Genomic DNA, 23,593 nt, shown 5'->3' on the forward strand with positions numbered 1-23,593 from the left:
ATTATTATTTGCTAAACCGTGCGGATAAATTTTGGACACACGTTAGTAATTTGACTCTGGGAGGGAGCAATGTATTTCAGCGTAGTAGGTATGGATCAAATATTCAAATGAAGGGAATAAATTAATTGAACCGTGCACCGGTTTTACATTTCTTCTGTCTTTCCCTTGCTACAAAGTCTCTCTCTCCTCCTATATATTAAAAGAGGACCACACTTTAATATAATTTATGCTAAAATAAAAAAAAAATATTTGTATACATTAAGACTCGAATCCGTGACATTTTATTAAGAAATTGACGTCATTACCATTCTGTTATAAATACATTTGATCTCATTTTAAAACTCTTATTAGAAAAAGTATATTTTCTCTTTCTATCATATTTTTTATATTATTTTAATTTTGCAAAAATAAAATGTTGGTTATAATAATTTCATTTTTTCAGTTTGCATAGTTTTACATATAATTATAGATTTAATCATTTTTTATAAATTTTATTACCCTTATTTTTTATAAAACAAATGCTAAATATATTTTTAATTCTTAAAATATTATTTTAATATACTTTGTTTGAATTAGTCAATTACTGATAGAGGTGTAAAGTGGGGGAGAAATCGAACAACTTCATACTCAAATTTAAGATTATTTTAATTTATAATGTCTATAATTGAATTTAATATAGTTTAATTCGAATATAAGACAGTCTCAAGTATTACAAATCAGATTTCAACCAAATTCGAGTAAGTCTTACATATTTTATTGTCCTAACTGAATAGTCTCTTTAGTAAATATTATCTAATAACATATAGTTTGATTTTTATTTAAACTATGTTGATAGCATATCATTATTTGTTAAATTTGGTATTTCTTTCACTCTCACTAATTCAAGACTTTTTATAAAAAAACATTCACACTTATCAACTTTCTAACTTTTCATCTTCACCCTGGATGTTAGACCCAGATGTTAGTAACTAGGTTAGTTTTTGAAACATAAAATATGACAAAAGATTTTTTCATCGATTAGACATTCTTCAGTCTTTTTATAAAATTAAATATCCAAAAAATTATTAAAATAGAATGAAAAATATGTGTCAATCAGAACAGGTTTTTATAAGATATACTAAATTGAAGCATAAAGTTATATCAATCAATTTTCTAAATAAATTACTAAATATGGGGATAATCAGTGAACATTTTATAATTATATTACATTTTCATTAATTTTCCATGATTATTTGGTATTGAAAATAATGTGTGTGTGTATTACAATCAATTCAAAGATTATTACTTTCGTTCTAAATTTATTATTTACACAATTAAGTGAAATACACAAATTTTAAAAAAATATATAATGTAATAAATTTGAGTTAAAATGAGTTACAAATTTTAATTATTGACAATGTGTAATACTTCGCTTAGACCATGTACGATGAACCCAATATATAACCATGTACTTGAGTTTATTCTAACTCGATGTTATGACAAATGAACGAGGGTCAAGTCGTAAATTTAGAAAAAAATATATTAATATTTATTAAAATATCATTAAAATTGTATATTGTAATATATGTGAATTTTATATAATTTAAATATAATAATAATAATAGTAATAATAATAATAATAATAATATAATCTATTTAAAAAAAAGAGTTGGATATAAACTTAAATTTTTAATTAGAATAAAAATCGGTTTGTTATAACCAAGTCGTGTATATAAATATTATATAAACCCTAATACAAAAATATTCTGAGAGAGCGACCCGGCGAAGAGGAGGAGAGTACATAAGGAGCAAACGATTCTTTTCTCCCTACCACATCTAGTACACTTCTTTATTATACATTAATTGTCCATTATCAGATGCTACTTTTGATTCTATACAATGTCTTTAATATTGACATGGTCCTGTCAAATCGTTTCGAACTAATTTGATAACTTAATTATAGTGTTTGTCTTAATTATAGTGTTTGTTTTACAGTGATTAATTTATGTATTATATAACCGTACATGTTAAGATCTTTTATTTATACTTAGGGCGGGGTTTGTAATTCCTCTTATTAATATATAAGTTATGTTACGGTCATTATTGACATAATTGTTTTACATTTAAAATATAACTATTATATCATATTTAACATGTCTAACAACATGTTTGCTGCCACTGCATTTATATGCTAGTTTGTTTTTATAATTCTTTGTATTTAAATTGTGCTCTTAAGTTTATTAAACCAATTTTTCTTGGAACTTTTGATTTATTTATTAAGGTCATTAAGATTATATATTTCATCTACTATATCATGTAACTTTAAGTCGGGAGATTTATAAAGACGAGGGTATTTGTTTCAATTATTTATTATTTAATATTAACTTTATTAAGTTATCATTTACATTGCTGTTATAAACTAGATCCTGATTTTATAATAATGTTAAAATTTATTGCGGCCTAGATAGATGTATCTTATGTAATCTTCATTTTATTTGGTATTATTATATAGTAATTGATATATGTTACCAAATAAAGTTATGTGTGTTCAAATTATGGTAAGAAATTTGTTAAAGTTTACATGGTCTGATGTGACTTGGAAACGTACCACACCAAGTGAAATAATGTATATAATAACATGAGTTGATAATAAATAATTTAAAATATCAAATATGGAGGTTAGGTTTGGTAATTAGTTATAGTGAAAAAAGGGAAATAAATAATTATACGTGCCTAACATTAGATTATAATTTTGTCACTAGATTGAGATTCTAAAATTAGCTAAGCGGTTGCAGATTTCTTTAGGGGTTTTGGTTGTGTTAGATATATTTGATAATGTCATGGCTAATATGTTTTATGTTTAGCTTTCAGATCTTACTGAATAGGATAAATCAGTACTTAACTGTTGATCAGTACTTATACTGGAAGTCAGGACTTAAGGATATCAGTACTTATATTATCAGGAGATAATCATCAGAAGATAGATATCAGAACTTAAGTGCTGAAGGACAATCAAATAAGGACAGTAGCTGATTAAAGGAAAGAAGATCGAGATAAACATAAGAAGAGATATGCATGAAGAAGGAATTCCGTGAAGAATGGAATACTTGGAAGAAAAGATATCTGATTGATATATTTTAGGAAGCAGAATTATATTCCATATCAATTAGCGATTATCTTGTAGCTGTGTAGTATATAAACACAGACATAGGGTTTACACTATAAGTGTTATCATTATTAGAAAAGATTATTCATTGTAACCCTAGCAGCTCTCGTGATATTTGTTCATCACTGAGAGGTAACAGTTTCATACTGTAACAAAGTTTATTGTTTCAATAAAGTTTGTTTTCTGTTACTTAAGTTCTTAAAGTTCAATTTGAGTGTACTATACACTGTATTCACCCCCTCTACAGTGTGTGTGTGACCTAACAATTGGTATCAGAGCCTATCTGTTAACATACATACAGTTAAAGATCCAAACACAATCATGTCGGACACAGAAACTCCAACTAAGCCTACCACAACTGAGGAACCACCAAAGACACAAATTCAGAGTCGGTATGAGATCATCAGAGTCCCCATACTGAGATCATCTGAATATCCTATATGAAAGGTAAGGATGACCATGTTCCTGGAAGCAACAGATCCAGAATACCTTGATAGAATCAAGGAAGGTCCTCACAAACCAACCAAACTCGCTGTTGCAGTTGCAGGTGAAGCAGCAAAGACCGTACCAAAGGAGAAGAGTGATTATACTGCTGAGGACATAGCATCAATTGCTAAGGATGCTAAGGTACGACACTTACTGCATAGTGCCATTGATAATGTAATGTCAAACAGGGTAATCAACTGCAAGACTGCTAAGGAGATATGGGATGCTCTGGAAACAAGGTGTCAGGGAACTGACACAATTAAGAAGAACAGGAAGACAATACTCACTCAAGAGTATGAACACTTTGACTCAAAGACTAATGAGTCATTGAGTGATTTATATGATAGATTTGTCAAACTTTTGAATGATTTGTCATTGGTTGATAAAGAGTATGATCTTGAAGATTCAAACCTTAAGTTCCTGTTAGCTCTTCCTGAATGCTGGGATTTGAAGGCAACGACAATAAGAGACAACTGCAATCTTGATGAAATAACTCTTGACGAAATCTATGGAATGCTCAAGACTCATGAGCTGGAGATGGAACAAAGAAGCAAGAGGAAAGGAGGAAAGTCAAGGACAGTTGCTCTTAAGGCTGAAGAAGAATTCCCCAAAGTAGCTTCCTCAAAGAAAGACAAGGGTAAAGCTCTTTTCATAAAGTCTGATACTGAGTCATCAAGTTCTGAGAGTGATGAAGACTCAGATTCTGAAAGCTTGCCTGAGACTGATGCTGATGAGGAGATGATGAAGCTGTGTGCTCTTATGGTGAAAGGAATCACAAAGATTGCATACAGGAAGTTCAGGATGGGAAAGAAGTTTTCCAGGAAAGGCATAAGTTCTGATAAGAAGAATTTCAGAAGATCTGAAGGCAGAGGAGGAAAGTCTGACAGAGGAGATTACACCAATGTTAAATGCTATAATTGTGGTGAGAAAGACCACATATCTCCTGACTGCAAGAAGGTAAAGGGTGACAAAGGCAAGGCTCTTGTCACAAAGCAGAAAAGCTGGACAGACACCTCAGACTCTGAAAGTGAGGAGAACTATGCATTGATGGCAAATGCTGATAAAGAAAGTGCTGAGAGCAGTTCTGAAGCTGCTGAAACAAAGGCACCTCAGACTACTTATGCTTTTCATACTGATGATATTAATGATTTGAGAAGATATCTTAAAACCATGTTTGTTAGCTATAGAAATCAAACTTTAACATGTGAAAGATTAACTTCTGAAAATCTTGCATATAAGAAAAGAAATGATTTCTTAGAAAAAGAGTTAGTCATGTTCCATCAAACTCAGAAGGATAGAGATGATGCTTTTTATGTTAGGAATGAAGTGCTAAAATTAAATGAATCTCTAAAAACTGAGTTAGAAAAGGAAAGAGAGATTATCAGGACTTGGACTAACTCTGGCAAAACAACTCAAAATTTGCTAAGTAGTGGAAACTGGAAAGAGGGCTTAGGTTATGGAGAAGATAATAATGATAAAGGAACTGAAGAAATTAAGCCTGTTGTTAAGCAAAAGCCAAAGTTTAAACCTGTTAAGTTTGTAACTGTAAAGTCTAAAAATGAGAAATCAGAAGTTAAAGAGGAATTAACTTCTGACAAACTAAAACAGGAAAAGACAGCTGAAGTGAACATAGGCTTAATGACAAAGAAGCAGCTTAAGCATAAGCTGAAAGATGTCAAGAATTCAAACAAGGTAAAATCACCTAGGAAAAATAGGAATGGAAAGGAAGGTATGAATAAAAGCATTGATTATAAACCTGTTCCTGATGCTCCTAGGAAAACATGTCATAACTGTGGAAGTTCTAACCATCTGGCTTCTTTTTGCAGGAAGAATAAGAATATTAACTCCTTACCTTCAAGATCAGGAGTTAAGAGTCAGTCTGTTAGATACAAACCACAAAATCCTTGTTTTCACTGTGGTAGTTTATGGCATTCCATTTATACTTGTAAGGAATATCATAGTTTGTATTATGATTATTATCAAATAAAACCTTCTTTGAAGAAAGTTTCCATTGTTCCTTCTAGTGTAAATTCTGTTTCAAAGTCTGATAGTGTAAGTTCTGATAAGAAAAATATTAACATAAACTCTGATGCTAAATCCGCTGCAAATGTTAACAAACTTAATAAGGCCAAAGGATCCAAGCAAGTCTGGGTCCTTAAAACTAATAATTAGTGGTCTTTGTAATTGCAGGGGAACAGGAAAAATATTCTAGTTCTGGACAGTGGATGTTCAGGATATATGACTGGAAATAAGACCCTGCTATCAAACTTTGTGGAGAAAGCTGGCCCAAGTGTTTCTTATGGAGATGGCAACATTGGAAAAACATTGGGATATGGCAATATCAATCTTGGAAATGTCATAATTAAACAAGTAGCTCTGATCTCAGGACTTAAACACAACCTACTGAGTATAAGTCAAATCTGTGACAGAGGTTATCATGTTGATTTCTTTGAAGAACACTGTGAAATTGTGAGTAAATCTAAAGGCAAAGTTGTTCTGAAAGGATACAGGCGTGGTAACATTTATGAAGCTAAGCTTTCAACAAGTACTGATGGTTCTGCAATCTGTCTGATGAGTAGAGCATCAATTGAAGAAAGCTGGAATTGGCATAAGAAACTCTCTCATTTAAATTTCAACAATATAAATGAACTGGTCAAGAAAGATCTTGTGAGAGGATTGCCAAACACAGTATTTGCTCCTGATGGTCTTTGTGATTCATGTCAGAAAGCCAAACAAAGAAAATCTTCATTCAAGAGCAAGACTGAATCATCAATTCTTGAGCCTTATCATCTAATACATGTTGATCTATTTGGTCCAATAAATGTCATGTCTATTGCAAAGAAGAAGTATGCGTTGGTCATAGTGGATGAGTTCACCAGATACACATGGGTGTATTTCTTGCACACAAAAAGTGAAACTGCATCTATCTTGATTGATCATGTCAAACAGCTGGATAAAATGGTCAAAGATTCTGTGAAAATTTTAAGGAGTGATAATGGCACTGAGTTCAAGAATTTGATAATGGAAGAGTTCTGCAAAAGCCATGGAATAAAGCAGGAATTTTCTGCTCCTGGAACTCCACAGCAAAATGGAGTTGTTGAAAGGAAGAATAGAACTCTCATTGAAGCTGCACGTACAATGCTTGAAGAAGCAAAGCTTCCAACCTATTTTTGGGCTGAAGCTGTGGAGACTGCTTGTTTTACTCAAAATGCAACACTCATTAACAAGCATGGAAAAACACCATATGAGATGGTGAAGAAAAAGAAGCCAAATCTGAAATATTTTCATGTATTTGGATGCAAGTGTTTTGTTCTCAAGACTCATCCTGAACAGCTATCAAAGTTTGATCTAAAAGCTGATGAAGGAATCTTTGTTGGATATCCACTTTCCACAAAAGCCTTCAGAGTCTATAATTTGAGAACAAAAGTGGTCATGGAATCTATCAATGTCTCTTTTGATGACAAGAAGATCACTGGTCTTGAAGATTTCATTGACCATAATCAGCTGAGATTTGAAAATGAAGACTCAAATTCTGATACTAAAAATCCTGACAGTCTAAGTCCTGATACTGTAAACTCTGATGGATTAAACTCTGATGTTATTGAAACTGTGGTGACTACGTCAAAGGAAGATGCACCTATGCAGGGGGAGCATACTCAAGATCCTACCACATCTCAAGAAACATCAGAACATGCATCTGGCTCTTCAAGTTCTGATTCGTCAAGTCCTGATAAGCCAAGTTCTGATAGTGCTGAAAATCTAAATACTAAAGAATCCAACTCAGAGAGCATAGATTCAGGGGGAGCATCAGAAAATGAATATAGCATGGATCATGGGGGATCATCCAGTTCTAGAGAAAACCTTCCATCTGCAAGGAAGTGGACAAAATCACATACACCTGATTTGATAATTGGAAATCCTGATGCAGGTGTCAGATCTAGAACAGGTACTTCAAATGAATGTCTTTACAATTCTTTTCTCTCTCAGACTGAGCCAAAGAAAGTGGAAGAAGCTCTTCAAATTGCTGATTGGGTGCAAGCAATGCAGGAAGAGTTGAATGAATTTGAAAGAAACAAAGTCTGGACCCTAGTGCCAAGACCAAAGAATAGATCTGTTGTTGGTACAAAGTGGGTATTCAGAAACAAAACTGACAGTGATGGCATAATTACAAGGAATAAGGCAAGGCTGGTTACAAAAGGATATTCTCAACAGGAGGGAATTGATTATGATGAAACATTTGCACCAGTTGCTAGGTTAGAAGCCATAAGGATATTTTTGGCTTATGCTGCTCACAAAAAGTTTACTGTCTTTCAAATGGATGTGAAAAGTGCTTTTCTCAATGGAGAATTGGAGGAAGAGGTATATGTTGAACAACCTCCAGGTTTTGTAGATACCAAACATCCAGATTATGTCTACAGGCTTGATAAAGTACTTTATGGACTTAAGCAAGCTCCTAGAGCATGGTATGAGACTTTAGCTCAGTTTCTTCTGGAGAGTGGATTCAACAGAGGGACAATAGACAAAACATTGTTCTACCTCAACCATGGAAATGACTTACTTCTGGTCCAGATTTATGTTGATGATATCATTTTTGGATCTACAAATAACAAACTTTGCAAAAAGTTTGCCAAACTAATGCAGTCAAGATATCAGATGAGTATGATGGGGGAACTTAGCTATTTTCTGGGCCTTCAAGTCAAGCAGAATGAGGAAGGCACTTTTATTTGTCAAACCAAGTACACCAGAAACTTGCTAAAGAAATTTGGAATGCAAGATTGTTCAAGTGCATCCACTCCAATGGCCACTGCTACAAAACTGGATAAGGATACCGGTAAATCAGTAGATATTACTGACTACAGAGGTATGATTGGCTCTCTACTCTATCTAACTGCTAGTAGACCTGATATCATGTATGCTACCTGTCTTTGTGTAAGAGTTCAAGCAGATCCAAGAGAACCTCACTTAACAGCTGTAAAAAGAATCTTTAAGTATCTTAAAGGAACAGCTGCTCTGGGATTATGGTATCCTAGAGAATCAGATTTTCAACTAATAGGTTACTCAGATGCAGATTTTGCAGGGTGCAAAATTGACAGGAAAAGCACAAGTGGAAGCTGCCAATTTCTTGGAGGCAGATTGGTTTCTTGGTACAGCAAGAAACAAAAGTCAATTTCCACATCAACTGCAGAAGCAGAGTATATTGCTGCAGGAAGCTGTTGTGCACAGATTCTTTGGATGAAGAATCAGTTACTGGATTATGGGTTAACATATTTCAAAATCCCTATTTACTGTGATAATCAAAGTGCTATTGCTATGACAGGTAATTCAGTTCAACACTCTATGACAAAGCATATCAGCATCAGGTACCACTTCATCAGGGAACATATGGATGAAGGTACAGTGGAATTGCACTTTGTTCCAACAGATCAACAACTAGCAGATATCTTCACAAAACCACTGTGTGAAGCTACTTTTACAAGATTGGTAAATGAACTTGGAATGGTTTCAGGTTCTTTCTCTAAATCTGCTTAGACTTGTTCTGTGTTATCAGACTTTATGCTCAGTATTTACAGAATTAATCTCATTGTATATTCTGTGCTTAATTGATAAATGTCTTTAAGTACTGACTGTTGTCTGATTTATGTTTCTAAACTCTGATAAGTGATATGTTTGTTCTAGTACCTATTCAATCCTATGAGGATAACTGTGCTAGATACTGACCTAGTAGTCTTCAATAAACAAATGATTCCATGTAAGAAGTAATTATTTCAGTGGAAATCTTATGACACTAGCAAATTCTGATAATTGAGCTTAGTTAAGTTTACTTTGTATATCTTATTACTAAGTCACAAATTAGAATAATACTACTCATCTTTTAAGTTCTGATACTAGTAAAACTGCTGAATGTACTAAGTGCTGATAAACCTCACTTATCAAAAGAAAAAGCAAAAAGATCAAAGAATAAAATCAGGTACTCCTTTGAGATCTAGAGTAAAAATGTGGGAAGGGACGACCCAAGTGCATTGCTGGTATTAAGTAAATATGCATTAGAAAAGCAAAATATTTTCTTGGTGACTTTTCACACTCTATGATTACTGGAGAAATACTCTGATAATAGCATAAATTCTGATAAACAGTCGTGACTCACTTACGCTGAGAAGCCACTGTAAAATAGAATTGCAAAAGATGCATAAAATTAGCACAAAACAGTTGAGGTGGACTCAAGCATGAACTCATTCATCAGTAGGTTTCAGGACAATGACAGATCTTTAGCAAAATTTTAGTTATGCCTTATTTCTAAGATGTACTGAAGTGAATCAGACTTTACTCTTTGTCTGTTATTTAGCTTAATGCACACACTAATCACTCCATCTGAATGATGAAAATTTCTGTGGTGGTCTATGTTATTTTAGATAAACAGTCTTTGTGTCATTATTGCACAAATTCTGAGGACAAGTTCTAGTTACACGTTCTGATGATTAAGTTCTGACATCTATAACTCAGAACTTGTATGAGGATTTACTAAGATGGGCATTCCTTTTTCGAGTTAAAAAATTATGTTCTGATGACTGTTAAGTTCTGGTATAGGTCTAAGTTCTGATTTTTCAGTCTAATCCTTTACTTGGCTTATCTGTGAATAAAATTTGATAACAGTCTCAGTTCGAACTAGAATATGTTGAAGTGGAAGATTAATAGTCACTATGATTAGGATTAATGGTATTCGTACTTGAACAGTCCACTGTTTCTTGTGTCTTGTGCGGTCTAGACCATGATTCCTATTTCCAATGACTGTTCTTCTTTTTCAAGTCTGGGGAGACGAGGTAGACTTAACTCTACCTGTCAGTATTAAATATCTTTGCGTCTCCTGGCATTCTCTTGCCTATATAAGCAACCACTTCACATCATTCTTTCCATCACATTCTTCTCACACACTTATCCTCCTTTTTCTTCCAAAAACACAATGGTCAGATACAACATGTTTTTGAACTACCAAACCTTCAATATGGAGCTAAGTTGTACCGAGTGGCAGCAGGAGTGGCATGTAACAGCCATTCCTGAGGAGATCTGGGACTCTGTCCCACAGGAGGTGCTGACTCACCTTCTATTCTTCTATATGGATTACCATCGCCATCTGGAGCGATTGGAGGAGGAAAGGCGGGAAGCTATCCGTCAGCAAGAGCGAATCATACGACTCGCCATCTTGTTTGTCGAAGATAGGAAGAGGAAGATGACTTAATCTTGTCTTCTTCCTGTTCTTCTTCATCCTCAGCTTTGTCAGGCTTCTTAGCTAGGACTAAAGCTGTTGATGTTAGGATTAGAAGCTTAGGAAAAATCTTGTATAAGTACTGATGTAAATTTCCAAATTCATGAATGTATTGTCTTGATATATTAATGAAAATTGTTTTTACTTCAAGATTTGATATCTGAGTTATTTGTCTTGTGTTGATAAATCCTGATTGATATTCTGATGACCATTTAAATTTTGTTTTTATTTAAGTTCTGATTCTCTGTCAGCACTTATTCATCGACATTATCTCGGTCATTTTTAACATGATTTATTTTCAGAATATTAATGTTGCAGTGAAAAATAATTCAATCAGTGCTAACGGGTTAAATTTTGAATTAAAATTGTTTCCCTTGATACATGGAACAGTTTTTCCTTAAAACTCGGCAAATGGGTAAGTAATGATTACTGTTTTCTCGAGCCCAGTAACTGTCCGTTATTACTGCATGTCTAACAGGTGTCCAACGGTAATATTTTTTTTATAAGTACAGCAGAGAGAAGATTTCTTTAATCTTTTTAATTTCTTTATCTTTTATCTCTCTTCTTACTTTTACTCTCCTTCACTTTACTTTTTCCGTTGTTTTCATACAGACATTATATCAAACACCTAACAGGCATACTTAAATCTCATTTTTTTTTCACATGGCACCAAAGGATTTAATCATTGATGGAGCTAAGTTTGTCCCTAACAACTATGCTGCAGTTCTTGATCACACTGAAGCTCCATCTGAATTGCACTTTGTGCAAGATCTTCTTGCACATAGTGAGGTTGGGTATGCCCTAACTCAGCCTGAATTATTTTCAAGTCAACAAGTTCTGAGGTTCTGGAGGACTGGAGTTTTTGATGATGGTGGTAAACGAGGAACTCCCAGTATTATCTTCCAAGTGGGTGATTCATCCTATGTAGTCACTCCTGGTACAGTACGAAGAGCATTACATCTTCCAGAAGATTGTACTTTCTCTATACCAGAGGAATCAGAACTTCGGGAGTTAATGACTGATTTGGGATATGAAAAGAGTCTGATGAAACTAGGACAATTGAAACGGGCTCATATCAGAAGAGAATGGAGTTTCTTCTTCGATTGCATCACCAAGGCTTTTGGCAACAAGTGTTCAAAATTTGATGCTATCCCAATAATGAGTCAGCACATCGGGTATGCACTTATCAATCAAACTCACTTTGATTTTGTAACTGCTTTAATTGGTTTTATTGGGGATAGGATGACAGAGGATAGAACTGTTGTTTACTTTGCTCGATTCTGTCAACTTATTTATACGTATTGTACTGATGAACCCCAGTTAGTCAGCACTCAAACCCCATCCTTTAAGGTTGCAAAAAGGTACTTTAACGACCTGATAAATGCTGACACAAAGAAATCAATGGTGAGACCATTACAGATTCCTCAGTCTGTGAAACAGATTCTGTCCCTACCACTCAGGGTATATCTCAGCCTACCCTCAGAACTTATCTCAAATCCTATCTCTCCACTTCACAAACAGCTCAACCTTCTTCTTCAGCACCTACTGTGAAGCCTACATCCTCTAAGCCAAAGAGAACAAAGACTGTTCCTCAAATACCTCAAAAGAGGAGGAGGATTACTTTGAGAGATGAATCAGATTCTGAGGAACAGATTTCTTCTTCAGAACCTGTGGTAAATGAAGCTGAAAAAGCAACTTCTCAGAAGGATTCTGATATTGGGGGTTCCAAGCTTCTCAAAAGGCTTAGACGAATGACTGTTCCTGAAACTCCCAAAGAATCCAAATCAACAAGGAAGTACAAGAAACAGAGGGCATAAAGGCCAGTTTCAGATGATGAGGAGGAAGCAGCTAAGGAAGGGGATCAGGAATCTCTGATCTCACAAGACAAGGAATTTGCTCCAATCACTTTTTCTCCATCAACTCCATCTCTGGAAGCTGTATCTAACAAGGCTAACTCACCATCTGTGTCTCTTGTTGATCCAGGCACAAGTGCTGAAATTGATCTTCAGAACCTGGTTGTGCCTGAAATACTTTTCTTAGAAGCTCCAACAGCAAATAATCCTTTCACAACACCTGTTACTGATGCTGTTCAAACTCCAGAGTTATCAACAACACCTTCTCTGCATCAAGATGCTGATGATCAGACTTTAGGTGAGCATCAGGATATGGCTGTTGATCATAACTTAGTATCAGAACAACAATTAGAGGATGCTGAAGCCTCCATTGTTACTCACACTATTGTTTTATCAGAAGATACTGATTCTTTAAGTTCTGATGCTGCAAATGCTGGAGATACTGGTGAAGCTGCTCCAACTGTAGATGCTGATGAAGCAGGTCCTTCAGGACATACTCCTCAACCGACTCTTCCTAAGTCTGAACTGGTAAAGGAGTTTGTTATCAGGGATGCACCAGTGCCTTGGAGTGAAACTCCTGCAGGACAGGAGTGGACTAAGGAATGGAACTCAGTTTCATGTGTTCCAAATGCATTACATCTTGTTGAGCACTTGACTAAAGCTGATGAAATGTTAAATTCTGATGATTTTAAAACCCAGCTTAGAGTCACTGCATTGAGTACTAAACATCTACAAGGTCTTCATTCAACTACTCATGCAGAGCTACACAAGATTCAGGAGAACTTTATCAAACAAGAACAAGTTTGGAAAATTGATAAGAAAAAGTTCTTTCAACCTACCATTGACAGGATTGCTTATATTGAGAAAACTCAAGAGAAACAACAAGCTCAGATTGATGACATTCTGACAAATCAAGCTTCTCAGCAATCGCAACTTACTGAAATCCAGACCTCAGTGGAATTACTTATCTCTCTTTTACTACCTGCTGATGCCAAAAAGGGGGAGAAGGTAATTAAGTCCAAATGCAAAACCAACAAGACACTGCAAGGACTGCAAGGAAAGGATGATGGAAAAGATGACCAAGGAAACTCTGGAATGGGTAGTGGTCATAGTCAAGGTAGAAGATTCACATCAAGACGAGCTAGTCACAGGACAAGTTCTGATACTGGGAAAAGAATAAGTTCTGCTGCTAGTAAAAGGATAAGTTCTGATGAACTTCTAGATCTTGATGAAGAAATGTCAAGACAGTTATTTCTTCAAGAAAATCCAGAAATGGACTTGGAAAGTTTAAAGGAAGAAGAAGCCAGACTTAAATCAGAGAAAGTCACATCTAAATCTGAAGCTTCTGGTAAAAAGTCACTTCCAAAACTTAAAGGCATTATGATCAAAGAAAGGACACATACTGAAGCAACATTAGCTAGATCACAACCACAGATAGAACCAAGATCCAAGGGTAAAGAAAAGGTTGGTGAACCTATCAAGGTTTATGTACCTCCTGAGGAAGAAGAAATTTCTGATGAAAAAGATGATCTTGCTCTGACTTCAAGAAAAGTTCTTAAAACAACCTCTGACATGGCTCAAGTTGTTCATAGTCAAGAAATTGTAAGTTCTGATATTCAGAAGAAGCAAGTAACCTCTGACAGAGCTCAAGTTAACTTGATATCAGAAAATAGATCAAAGACACTCCTACCAGGATTCACTAAAGCAAAACAGACTCAATCTTTGAAGACTACTGCAAGTGGTTTTGAAGCAAGAGTAGTTACTGGAAAGGAAGCTAGAGATAAAACTGGATTGGGAAGTGCTGATGAAAGAAGAGTACACAACACTACCAATGATCCAACTTTCTTGAGTGAACCAGGTATTGGAGCAACTCCTGAGAGATTGAATCAACTGGAATCTGTACAGATGGTTTACCATACCTACTTGAAAGAATACATCATGTTGTATTTCATGACAGGTGGTAGGGTTTATCATATAAGACAAAATGCCATTCCATTGAAGCATTTTGAAGAATTGGAGCATGTACTTTTCTTACTTCAAGTGGATGACAGAATAACAGAGACTGCTGCAAACTATTTAAAAGAACAGATTCAGAGACAGAAAAGGCTTTATTCTGTTAAGTCTGACAGCATATATGTTCCAAAGTACAGAGATCACAATGGTGATATTGTTGATATAAAGCCTAATACTGCACAGATCAGAACGTATCTTGGTATTAAGGGACTTGAATTCAATCTAGAGTCTGACAAAGCTTATGTCATAAGACTAGATCAGGAGTTGAGAAAAGCAAAGATCAATGATCTAAGAGCTGCAATCTTTCAAACTGGTGAAGATACTGCAGAGCTTAAAGATGTTAAAAGGAGAATGATTGATGAACTAAGATATGCTGAGAAATGTTTGTTGAAGAACTATCTCAGAACAACTCCTGACATCAGAGAGATCAGAAAATGAAGAAGCCAAGTTGAAGATCTACAACTGCTTAAATACTGATATTTATACAGACTGAAGTTGTTATCAGAAGTTGAAATTGGTAAAAACTTTAAGGACTGTAAGTTGTAGTTATCTAGTCTATTTCTCATGCATTTGTACTTAATGTTTTTGACATCATCAAATATCTGTTAAACTTGTATATTATGTTAATTTACAAGTTGGGGGAGATTGTTAGATATATTTGATAATGTCATGGCTAATATGTTTTATGTTTAGCTTTCAGATCTTACTGAACAGGATAAATCAGTACTTAACTGTTGATCAGTACTTATACTGGAAGTCAGGACTTAAGGATATCAGTACTTATATTATCAGGAGATAATCATCAGAAGATAGATATCAGAACTTAAGTGCTGAAGGACAATCAGATAAGGACAGTAGCTGATTAAAGGAAAGAAGATCGAGATAAACATAAGAAGAGATATGCATGAAGAAGGAATTCCGTGAAGAATGGAATACTTGGAAGAAAAGATATCTGATTGATATATTTTAGGAAGCAGAATTATATTCCATATCAATTAGCGATTATCTTGTAGCTGTGTAGTATATAAACACAGACATAGGGTTTACACTATAAGTGTTATCATTATTAGAAAAGATTATTCATTGTAACCCTAGCAGCTCTCGTGATATTTGTTCATCACTGAGAGGTAACAGTTTCATACTGTAACAGAGTTTATTGTTTCAATAAAGTTTGTTTTCTGTTACTTAAGTTCTTAAAGTTCGATTTGAGTGTACTATACACTGTATTCACCCCCTCTACAGTGTGTGTGTGACCTAACAGGTTGCTACGTTCAAGGTACGGATTCTGTCCCCTTTTATTCTGCGCTACTTCTCTTAGATATTATATATATTTTATTCGTTTTGTTCTACCTTCTGTTTGTGTCGTTAAAAATTCTTTTAACCTCCTTGACTTCCAAAAATTGTTTTAAAATGGATTTGCAAAATTATAAATATTTGTTTACTTCTGTTTTGAAATATTATTTATGACACCCTCTGTTTTGGAAATCTGAATTACTCGTATCAGGTGATGTTAAATTTGTGAGAATATTTTATTTTGAACCCTTAGTGATTTAGGGTATACCGAGTTAACCAGCTGTAGGGGTACTACAACCATGTCATTGCGGCACCAGTGACATGACACTTCCATGACAGTGTGATTGGTCACGGCATATCCTTTTGTTAGCTCTTGGGAGGAGCTTTTGCGCATTTGATATTTGTTCAGGATACGTGGGTGCACCCAGAGTTTGATTTGTGATTTGATTTATGGTGACGTTGTATATGTCGTACATGTTATCCATTCTGTTGCACACATTAGGTACCCTATGATGTGTGTATTTGTATCTGTTCTGATCTCGGTATGAAATATCCTAACCCCTCGTTGCTTCAGCCTTACTTATTTTTAAAATTATTCTTTTATTATAAATTGCTGATTATTTATTTCTGATCTCTTTATTTTAAAAATTGTATTCCAAATCTGTACTGGGCGTTTGGCTCATGCCGTATTCTTTTTCTGGCAGGTGCTTAGGGGAATCTGGGACTATGTGATGGAGAGCTACCCCATTTATCGATTAGGATTTCTGATTTTATTATTATTTAGACTTAATTATTTATTTAGAGAATTTGGCATTTATATTATTGGTTTAGACAGTTTGGAGATCTAATATTATTGATGGAGATTTTTAGAATGTTTAATTATTGTTTAGAAATATATTAGTGCTCTGTTTGCAGGTTTATGGATTTTAAGTAATATTTCCTTTTATTATTAAAAAGGGGGTGTTATAGAGATGACATCAGAGCTTAGGTTCTTTCTTGTAGAAAACCTACTTAGGTTGACCTGTGAGTTTGGGTAGAGGATATGATGGGTGTTCCATTTAATTTCGTTTCATTCTGCTCTTTATCATTTTATCCTTCTTCATCATTTTGAAATCTGTTTTGTAACTGCTTCATCATATTTATTCTCGTAATCTTCATTCGTTCACTATCTTATATTGTAGATGCCTCCTAGACGTGATCCTTTTCATATTGACCCCATTCAGCTTACTGAGATGATAGGGCAAGTAGTGGCTCAGGCTGTACAGCAGGCTTTGGCAAACCAAGGAAATCAGAATGGCGAGGGAAATCAGAATGGAGAAGGAAATCAGAATGGAGAGGGAAATCAGAATGGACATGGAAATCAGAATGGCAATGGGAATCATAATCAGAATGGTCAGGGCCATCAGCTGGAGCCGTTTGTATGGTTGGAGAGGTTTGTGAAGCAGAAACCAGACTCTTTTAGTGCAGCTCCGACTCCCATTGATGCTGAAAATTGGATTGTTCATCTCGAGAAGATTTTTGATGCACTTGGTTGTGATGAGATTCAGAAGGTCAGGTTAGCTGTGTATAAGTTGGAGGGTGATGCTCAGAGATGGTGGAGAGGAGTGAAAGCTACTAGAGGGGAGCAGTATGTAGAGGCTTTGGAATGGCAGGGATTCAAGGAGGTATTCTATGAGCAGTACTTCTCTAATGCTGATAGGGAGGCTTATTTGAGGGAGTTCTATTCGATTGCGCAGCACCATGATGAGAGCATTACTAATTATATGGTGAGATTTATAAGGTTGGTTGGATTTGCTGGGACAGTTGCAGGGACTGCTGCGCAGCAGGCTGATAAATTTAAATGGGGGTTGAAGTCTTATCTGAGAGGTTCCATAATTTCTTTTAAATTTGATAATGTGGCAGAGGCGGCTGATGCAACAAAGGATGTTGAGAAGGAGCGCATAGATTTCAGGACTTCCAGGTCTAACAGTGGTAGTAAGAGGACTAGGGATGATCAGGGTTTTGCACTGGGTAGACAGTGGTATAGAGGTCAGAATGGTCAGCAGGGACAGTGGCGTGGACAAAATCAGAATAGGGGTGGTCAGTTATTCCATGGCCGGAATCAGTATGTAGGTCAGAATCAGAAACAACAGTTTCAGCGACAGAAGCTGCCTAGGTAGTGGCAGAATCGTTAGCAGGGGTAGAGCCGTTACTCAGTGTATGGGGGAAACCCCAATATGATTCCAGTGGCTCCTTGTGCTACATGTGGTGGATATCATCCAGGTAGAGCTTATTACAGACAGACTGGGGCTTGTTTCTTGTGTGGTAGCATGTCCCATAGGGTAATGGATTGCACAGTGTCACACAACCCTGGTGGAGGAGGAGCTGGCGATGGTAGTGGCAGTGGAAGTCAGCAGAATCCTACAACCATAGTGTTTGCATTGACGGTAAATCAGGCAGCAACTAATTCAGGTACCGTTTCAGGAACACTTCTTGTTGGTAGACGTGATGCTTATGTGTTATTTGATACTGGTTCGACCTATTCTGTTGTGTCTTTATCGTTTGTTCGTCATCTTGACGTTGCACCTTCATTATTATATCCTTATATATCTATTTCTACCCCGATGGGGAATTCTGTTGTTATTTCTGATGTGTATAGAGAGTGTCCGATAGCTGTTGGAGATAAAAATTATAAGGTTAACTTGCTTCCGATGGAGACGCATGACTTTGATGTTATCTTGGGTATGGATTGGTTGAGTGAACATCGTGCCACAATTGATTGTCAAGAAAAAAGGGTGATCTTTGGGGATGCAGATAAACCAGAATTTGTATACCAAGGGTCTCAGCCGAAGGGGGATGTTAAGTTAATTTCTGCTCTAAAGGCGAGTAAATTGTTGTCTAAGGGCTGTGATGGCTACCTTGCTTTCGTAAAGGATACATCGAAGGATGAACCTCGCATCGAGGATTATCCATTTGTGAGGGAGTATGAAGATGTGTTTCCCGATGAGCTACCAGGTTTGCCACCACATAGAGAGGTGGAGTTTACTATTGAACTTTTTCCAGGTGCCGAGCCTATTTCTAAGGCGCCTTATCGAATGGCACCACTTGAGTTGCAAGAATTGAAGGAACAGTTGCAAGAGTTGTTGGATAGAGGATTTATTAAGCCAAGTGTGTCTCCTTGGGGCGCTCCTATGCTGTTTGTGAAGAAGAAGGATGGTTCCATGAGGTTGTGCATTGACTACAGGGAGTTGAATAAGGTGACTGTCAGAAACAGGTATCATTTGCCACGCATTGATGACTTATTTGATCAGTTACAAGAGGCGAAGTACTTTTCGAAGATAGATTTGAGATCTGGTTATCATCAGTTACGAGTTAGAGAGAGGGATATTCCGAAGACTGCATTTCGCACTCGTTATGGTCATTATGAGTTTCTCGTGATGTCCTTTGGGTTGACGAATGCACCAGCGGTATTTATGGATTTAATGAATCGGGTCTTTCATGATTATCTGGATAAATTTGTGGTGGTCTTCATTGATGATATCTTGATATACTCTAGGAGCAGAGAGGAGCATGAGGAGCATTTACGTACTGTACTTGAAATTTTGAGGGAGAAGAAGTTGTTTACAAAATTTTCCAAGTGTGAATTCTGGTTGGAGGAAGTGGCATTCTTGGGGCATATTGTATCTGGTAGGGGCATTGAGTTGGATCCTGCGAAAGTCGAGGCTATTACTAATTGGCCCAGACCTAGCAATGTGACGGAGGTGAGGAGTTTCTTGGGTCTGGCAGGTTACTACAGGCGTTTTGTGGAAGGTTTCTCTTCCATAGATTTGCCATTGACTCAGCTAATGAGGAAGGGCATTAAGTTTGAGTGGAATGATGATCGTGAGAAGAGCTTTCAAGAGTTGAAGAAGAGGTTGGTGTCTGCTCCAATACTTGTGTTGCCATCAGGGAGTGGAGGTTTTCAGGTTTATAGTGATGCTTCTAAGAGAGGATTGGGGTGTGTTCTTATGCAGCATGGGAAAGTGATTTCTTACGCCTCTAGGCAACTTAAACCTTATGAGGTGAACTATCCTACCCATGACTTGGAGTTAGCGGCTGTGGTCTTTGCTTTGAAGATTTGGAGGCATTATTTATATGGAGAGACTTGTGACATCTTTACTGATCACAAGAGTCTCAAATACATTTTTACCCAAAAGGAGCTTAATATGAGGCAGCGAAGGTGGCTTGAACTTCTTAAGGATTATGATGCTAATATTCAGTATCATTCAGGAAAGGAGAATGTAGTGGCAGACGCTCTGAGTAGGAAGAATTTGGGGAGTGTTGCAGCTCTCATTACTCAGCCGCACCTTATTTCAGATTTGGAGCGCTTGGGTGTTGAGTTGTATGTTAGAGGATCAAGTGGTAGCATTGCAAATTTGAAAGTGGAACCGAATCTTGTTTCAAGGGTTAAGGAAGCTCAGAAGGATGATACATGTTTGGAAGCTATTAGATCTGAGGTGGCAGGTGGAAAGCAAACACAATTTCATGTCGATGATGAGGGTGTGATATGGTTGGGTTGTAAATTATGTGTTCCTGCAGACATGACGATTCGTGAAAATTTTTTGAAGGAGGCTCATAGTTCTTCATTTTCTATTCATCCAGGTTCCACCAAGATGTATAGGGATTTGAAGAAACACTTTTGGTGGAGTGGAATGAAGGGAGATATAGCAGAATTTGTGGGAAAATGTTTTACATGTCAACAAGTGAAGATAGACCATCAGAGGCCTAGTGTATTGTTGCAGCAGCTAGATATTCCAGTTTGGAAGTGGGAAAATATTACTATGGATTTTGTGACTCATTTGCCGAGGACTTTCAAGAAGAACGATGTCATATGGGTGGTGGTTGATAGACTTACTAAGTCCGCTCACTTTTTACCTATTAGAGAGACTACTCCTGTTCATGAGTTGGCAGAGATTTTTCAGCGTGATATTGTTAGACTTCATGGTGTGCCTGTGTTGATAGTTTCTGACAGGGATACGAGATTTACATCGCATTTTTGGAAGGGATTCCAGCAAGCTTGGGGTACGAGGCTTAATTTTAGTACAGCTTATCATCCGCAGACCGATGGACAGTCAGAGAGGACGATTCAGACATTGGAGGATATATTGAGCGCTTGCGCGTTAGAGTGGACATGTGATTGGGATAAATATTTGTATCTTGTTGAGTTCGCGTATAATAATAGTTGGCATGCAATTATTGGTATGCCACCAGTTGAGGCTTTGTATGGTAGGAGGTGTAGGGCACCATCTTGTTGGGATGAGGTTGGTGAGAGAGTTATTGAAGGGCCAGAGTTGGTTAGGATCACTAATGAGAAGGTGGAGAAAGTTAAAGAAAGTTTGAAGGAAGCTCGATCTCGTCAAAAGAGTTACGCGGACCAACATAGGAAGTTTGGTGGATTGGAGCCTGGTGATCATGTGTTCTTAAAGGTGTCACCTTGTAAGGGTGTGAAGCGTTTTGGTATGAAGGGAAAGCTTAGTCCGAGATATGTTGGCCCTTTTGAAGTTATGGAGAAAGTAGGGGAAGTATCTTATAGAGTTGCATTGCCGCCACAACTATCTCATGTGAATAATGTGTTTCACGTGTCTGTTTTGAGGGGCTATAAATATCATCCGTTACACGTAGTTCAGTATCCATTGCATACGATTAGAGAGGATCTTTCGTGTGAGGAAGAAGCTGAGGCTATCTTAGCTCGAGAGGACCGAGTTTTGAGAAAGAACACCATTCCATTTGTGAAAGTTTTGTGGAGAAATCATTCGGAGAGAGAGGCTACTTGAGAATTAGAAGAATCTATTCGTGAGAAATATCCACATTTATTCGATTCAGGTATGAGTAGTAGTTTCGTTTGATTTCGGGGACGAAATCCTTTTTAAGGGGGTATATATGTAATATATGTAAATTTTATATAATTTAAATATAATAATAATAATAATAATAATAATAATAATAATAATAATAAAATCTATTTAAAAAAAAGAGTTGGATATAAACTTAAATTTCTAATTAGAATAGAAATCGGTTTGTTATAACCAAGTCGTGTATATAAATATTATATAAACCCTAATACAAAAATATTCTGACAGAGCGACCCGGCGAAGAGGAGGAGAGTACATAAGGAGCAAACGATTCTTTTCTCCCTACCACATCTGGTACACTTCTTTATTATTCATTAATTGTCCATTATCAGATGCTACTTTTGATTCTATACAATGTCTTTAATATTGACATGGTCCTGTCAAATCATTTCGAACTAATTTGATAACTTAATTATAGTATTTATTTTACAGTGATCAATTTATGAATTATATAACCGTACATGTTAAGATCTTTTATTTATACTTAGGGCGGGGTTTGTAATTCCTCTTATTAATATATAAGTTATGTTACGGTCATTATTGGGATAATTGCTTTACATTTAAAATATAACTATTATATCATATTTAACATGTCTAACAACATGTTTGCTGCCACTGCATTTATATGCTAGTTTTTTTTTTTATAATTCTTTATATTTAAATTGTGCTCTTAAGTTTATTAAACCAATTTTTCTTGGAACTTTTGATTTATTTATTAAGGTCATTAAGATTATATATTTCATCTACTATATCATGTAACTTTAAGTCGGGAGATTTATAAAGACGAGGGTATTTGTTTCAATTATTTATTATTTAATATTAACTTTATTAAGTTATCATTTACACTGATGTTATAAACTAGATCCTGATTTTATAATAATGTTAAAGTTTATTGCGGCCTAGATAGATGTATCTTATGTAATCTTCATTTTATTTGGTATTATTATATAGTAATTGATATATGTTACCAAATAAAGTTATGTGTGTTCAAATTATGGTAAGAAATTTGTTGAAGTTTAGATGGTCTGATGTGACTTGGAAACGTACCGCACGAAGTGAAATAATCTATATAATAACATGAGTTGATAATAAATAATTTAAAATATCAAATATGGAGGTTAGGTTTGGTAATTAGTTATAGTGAAAAAAGGAAAATAAATAATTATACGTGCCTAAGATTAGATTATAATTTTGTCACTAGATTGAGAGTCTAAAATTAGCTAAGTGGTTGCAGATTTCTTTAGGGGTTTTGGTTGCTACGTTCAAGGTACGGATTTTGTCCCCTTTTATTCTGCGCTACTTCTCTTAGATATTATATATATTTGATTCGTTTTGTTCTACCTTCTGTTTGTTCCGTTAAAAATTCTTTTAACCTCCTTGACTTCCGAAAATTGTTTTAAAATGGATTTGCAAAATTATAAATATTTGTTTACTTCTGTTTTGAAATATTATTTATGACACCCTCTGTTTTGGAAATCTGAATTACTCGTATCAGGTGATGTTAAATTTGCGAGAATATTTTATTTTGAACCCTTAGTGATTTAGGGTATACCGAGTTAACCAGCTGTAGGTATACTACAGCCATGTCATTGCGGCACCAGTGACATGACACTTCCGTGACAGTGTGATTGGTCACGGCGTATCCTTCTGTTAGCTCTTGGGAGGAACTTTT

The 23,593-nt window shown here is 35.7% G+C and overlaps 1 protein-coding gene across 1 annotated transcript; it reads left to right on the plus strand.

Annotated features, from left to right (window-relative positions):
- The first annotated feature begins 18,375 nt into the window (after positions 1-18,375).
- LOC141691242 (uncharacterized) lies at positions 18,376-21,843 on the plus strand. Its single transcript, XM_074495980.1, has 3 exons — positions 18,376-19,226; positions 20,475-20,640; positions 21,142-21,843. The coding sequence occupies exons 1-3, from the start codon at positions 18,376-18,378 to the stop codon at positions 21,841-21,843; spliced, it is 1,719 nt and encodes a 572-aa protein (XP_074352081.1).
- Positions 21,844-23,593: the final 1,750 nt, after the last annotated feature.

The sequence above is a fragment of the Apium graveolens genome, chromosome 10 (assembly GCF_009905375.1).
Source record: "Apium graveolens cultivar Ventura chromosome 10, ASM990537v1, whole genome shotgun sequence".
Classification (NCBI taxonomy): Eukaryota; Viridiplantae; Streptophyta; class Magnoliopsida; order Apiales; family Apiaceae; genus Apium; species Apium graveolens.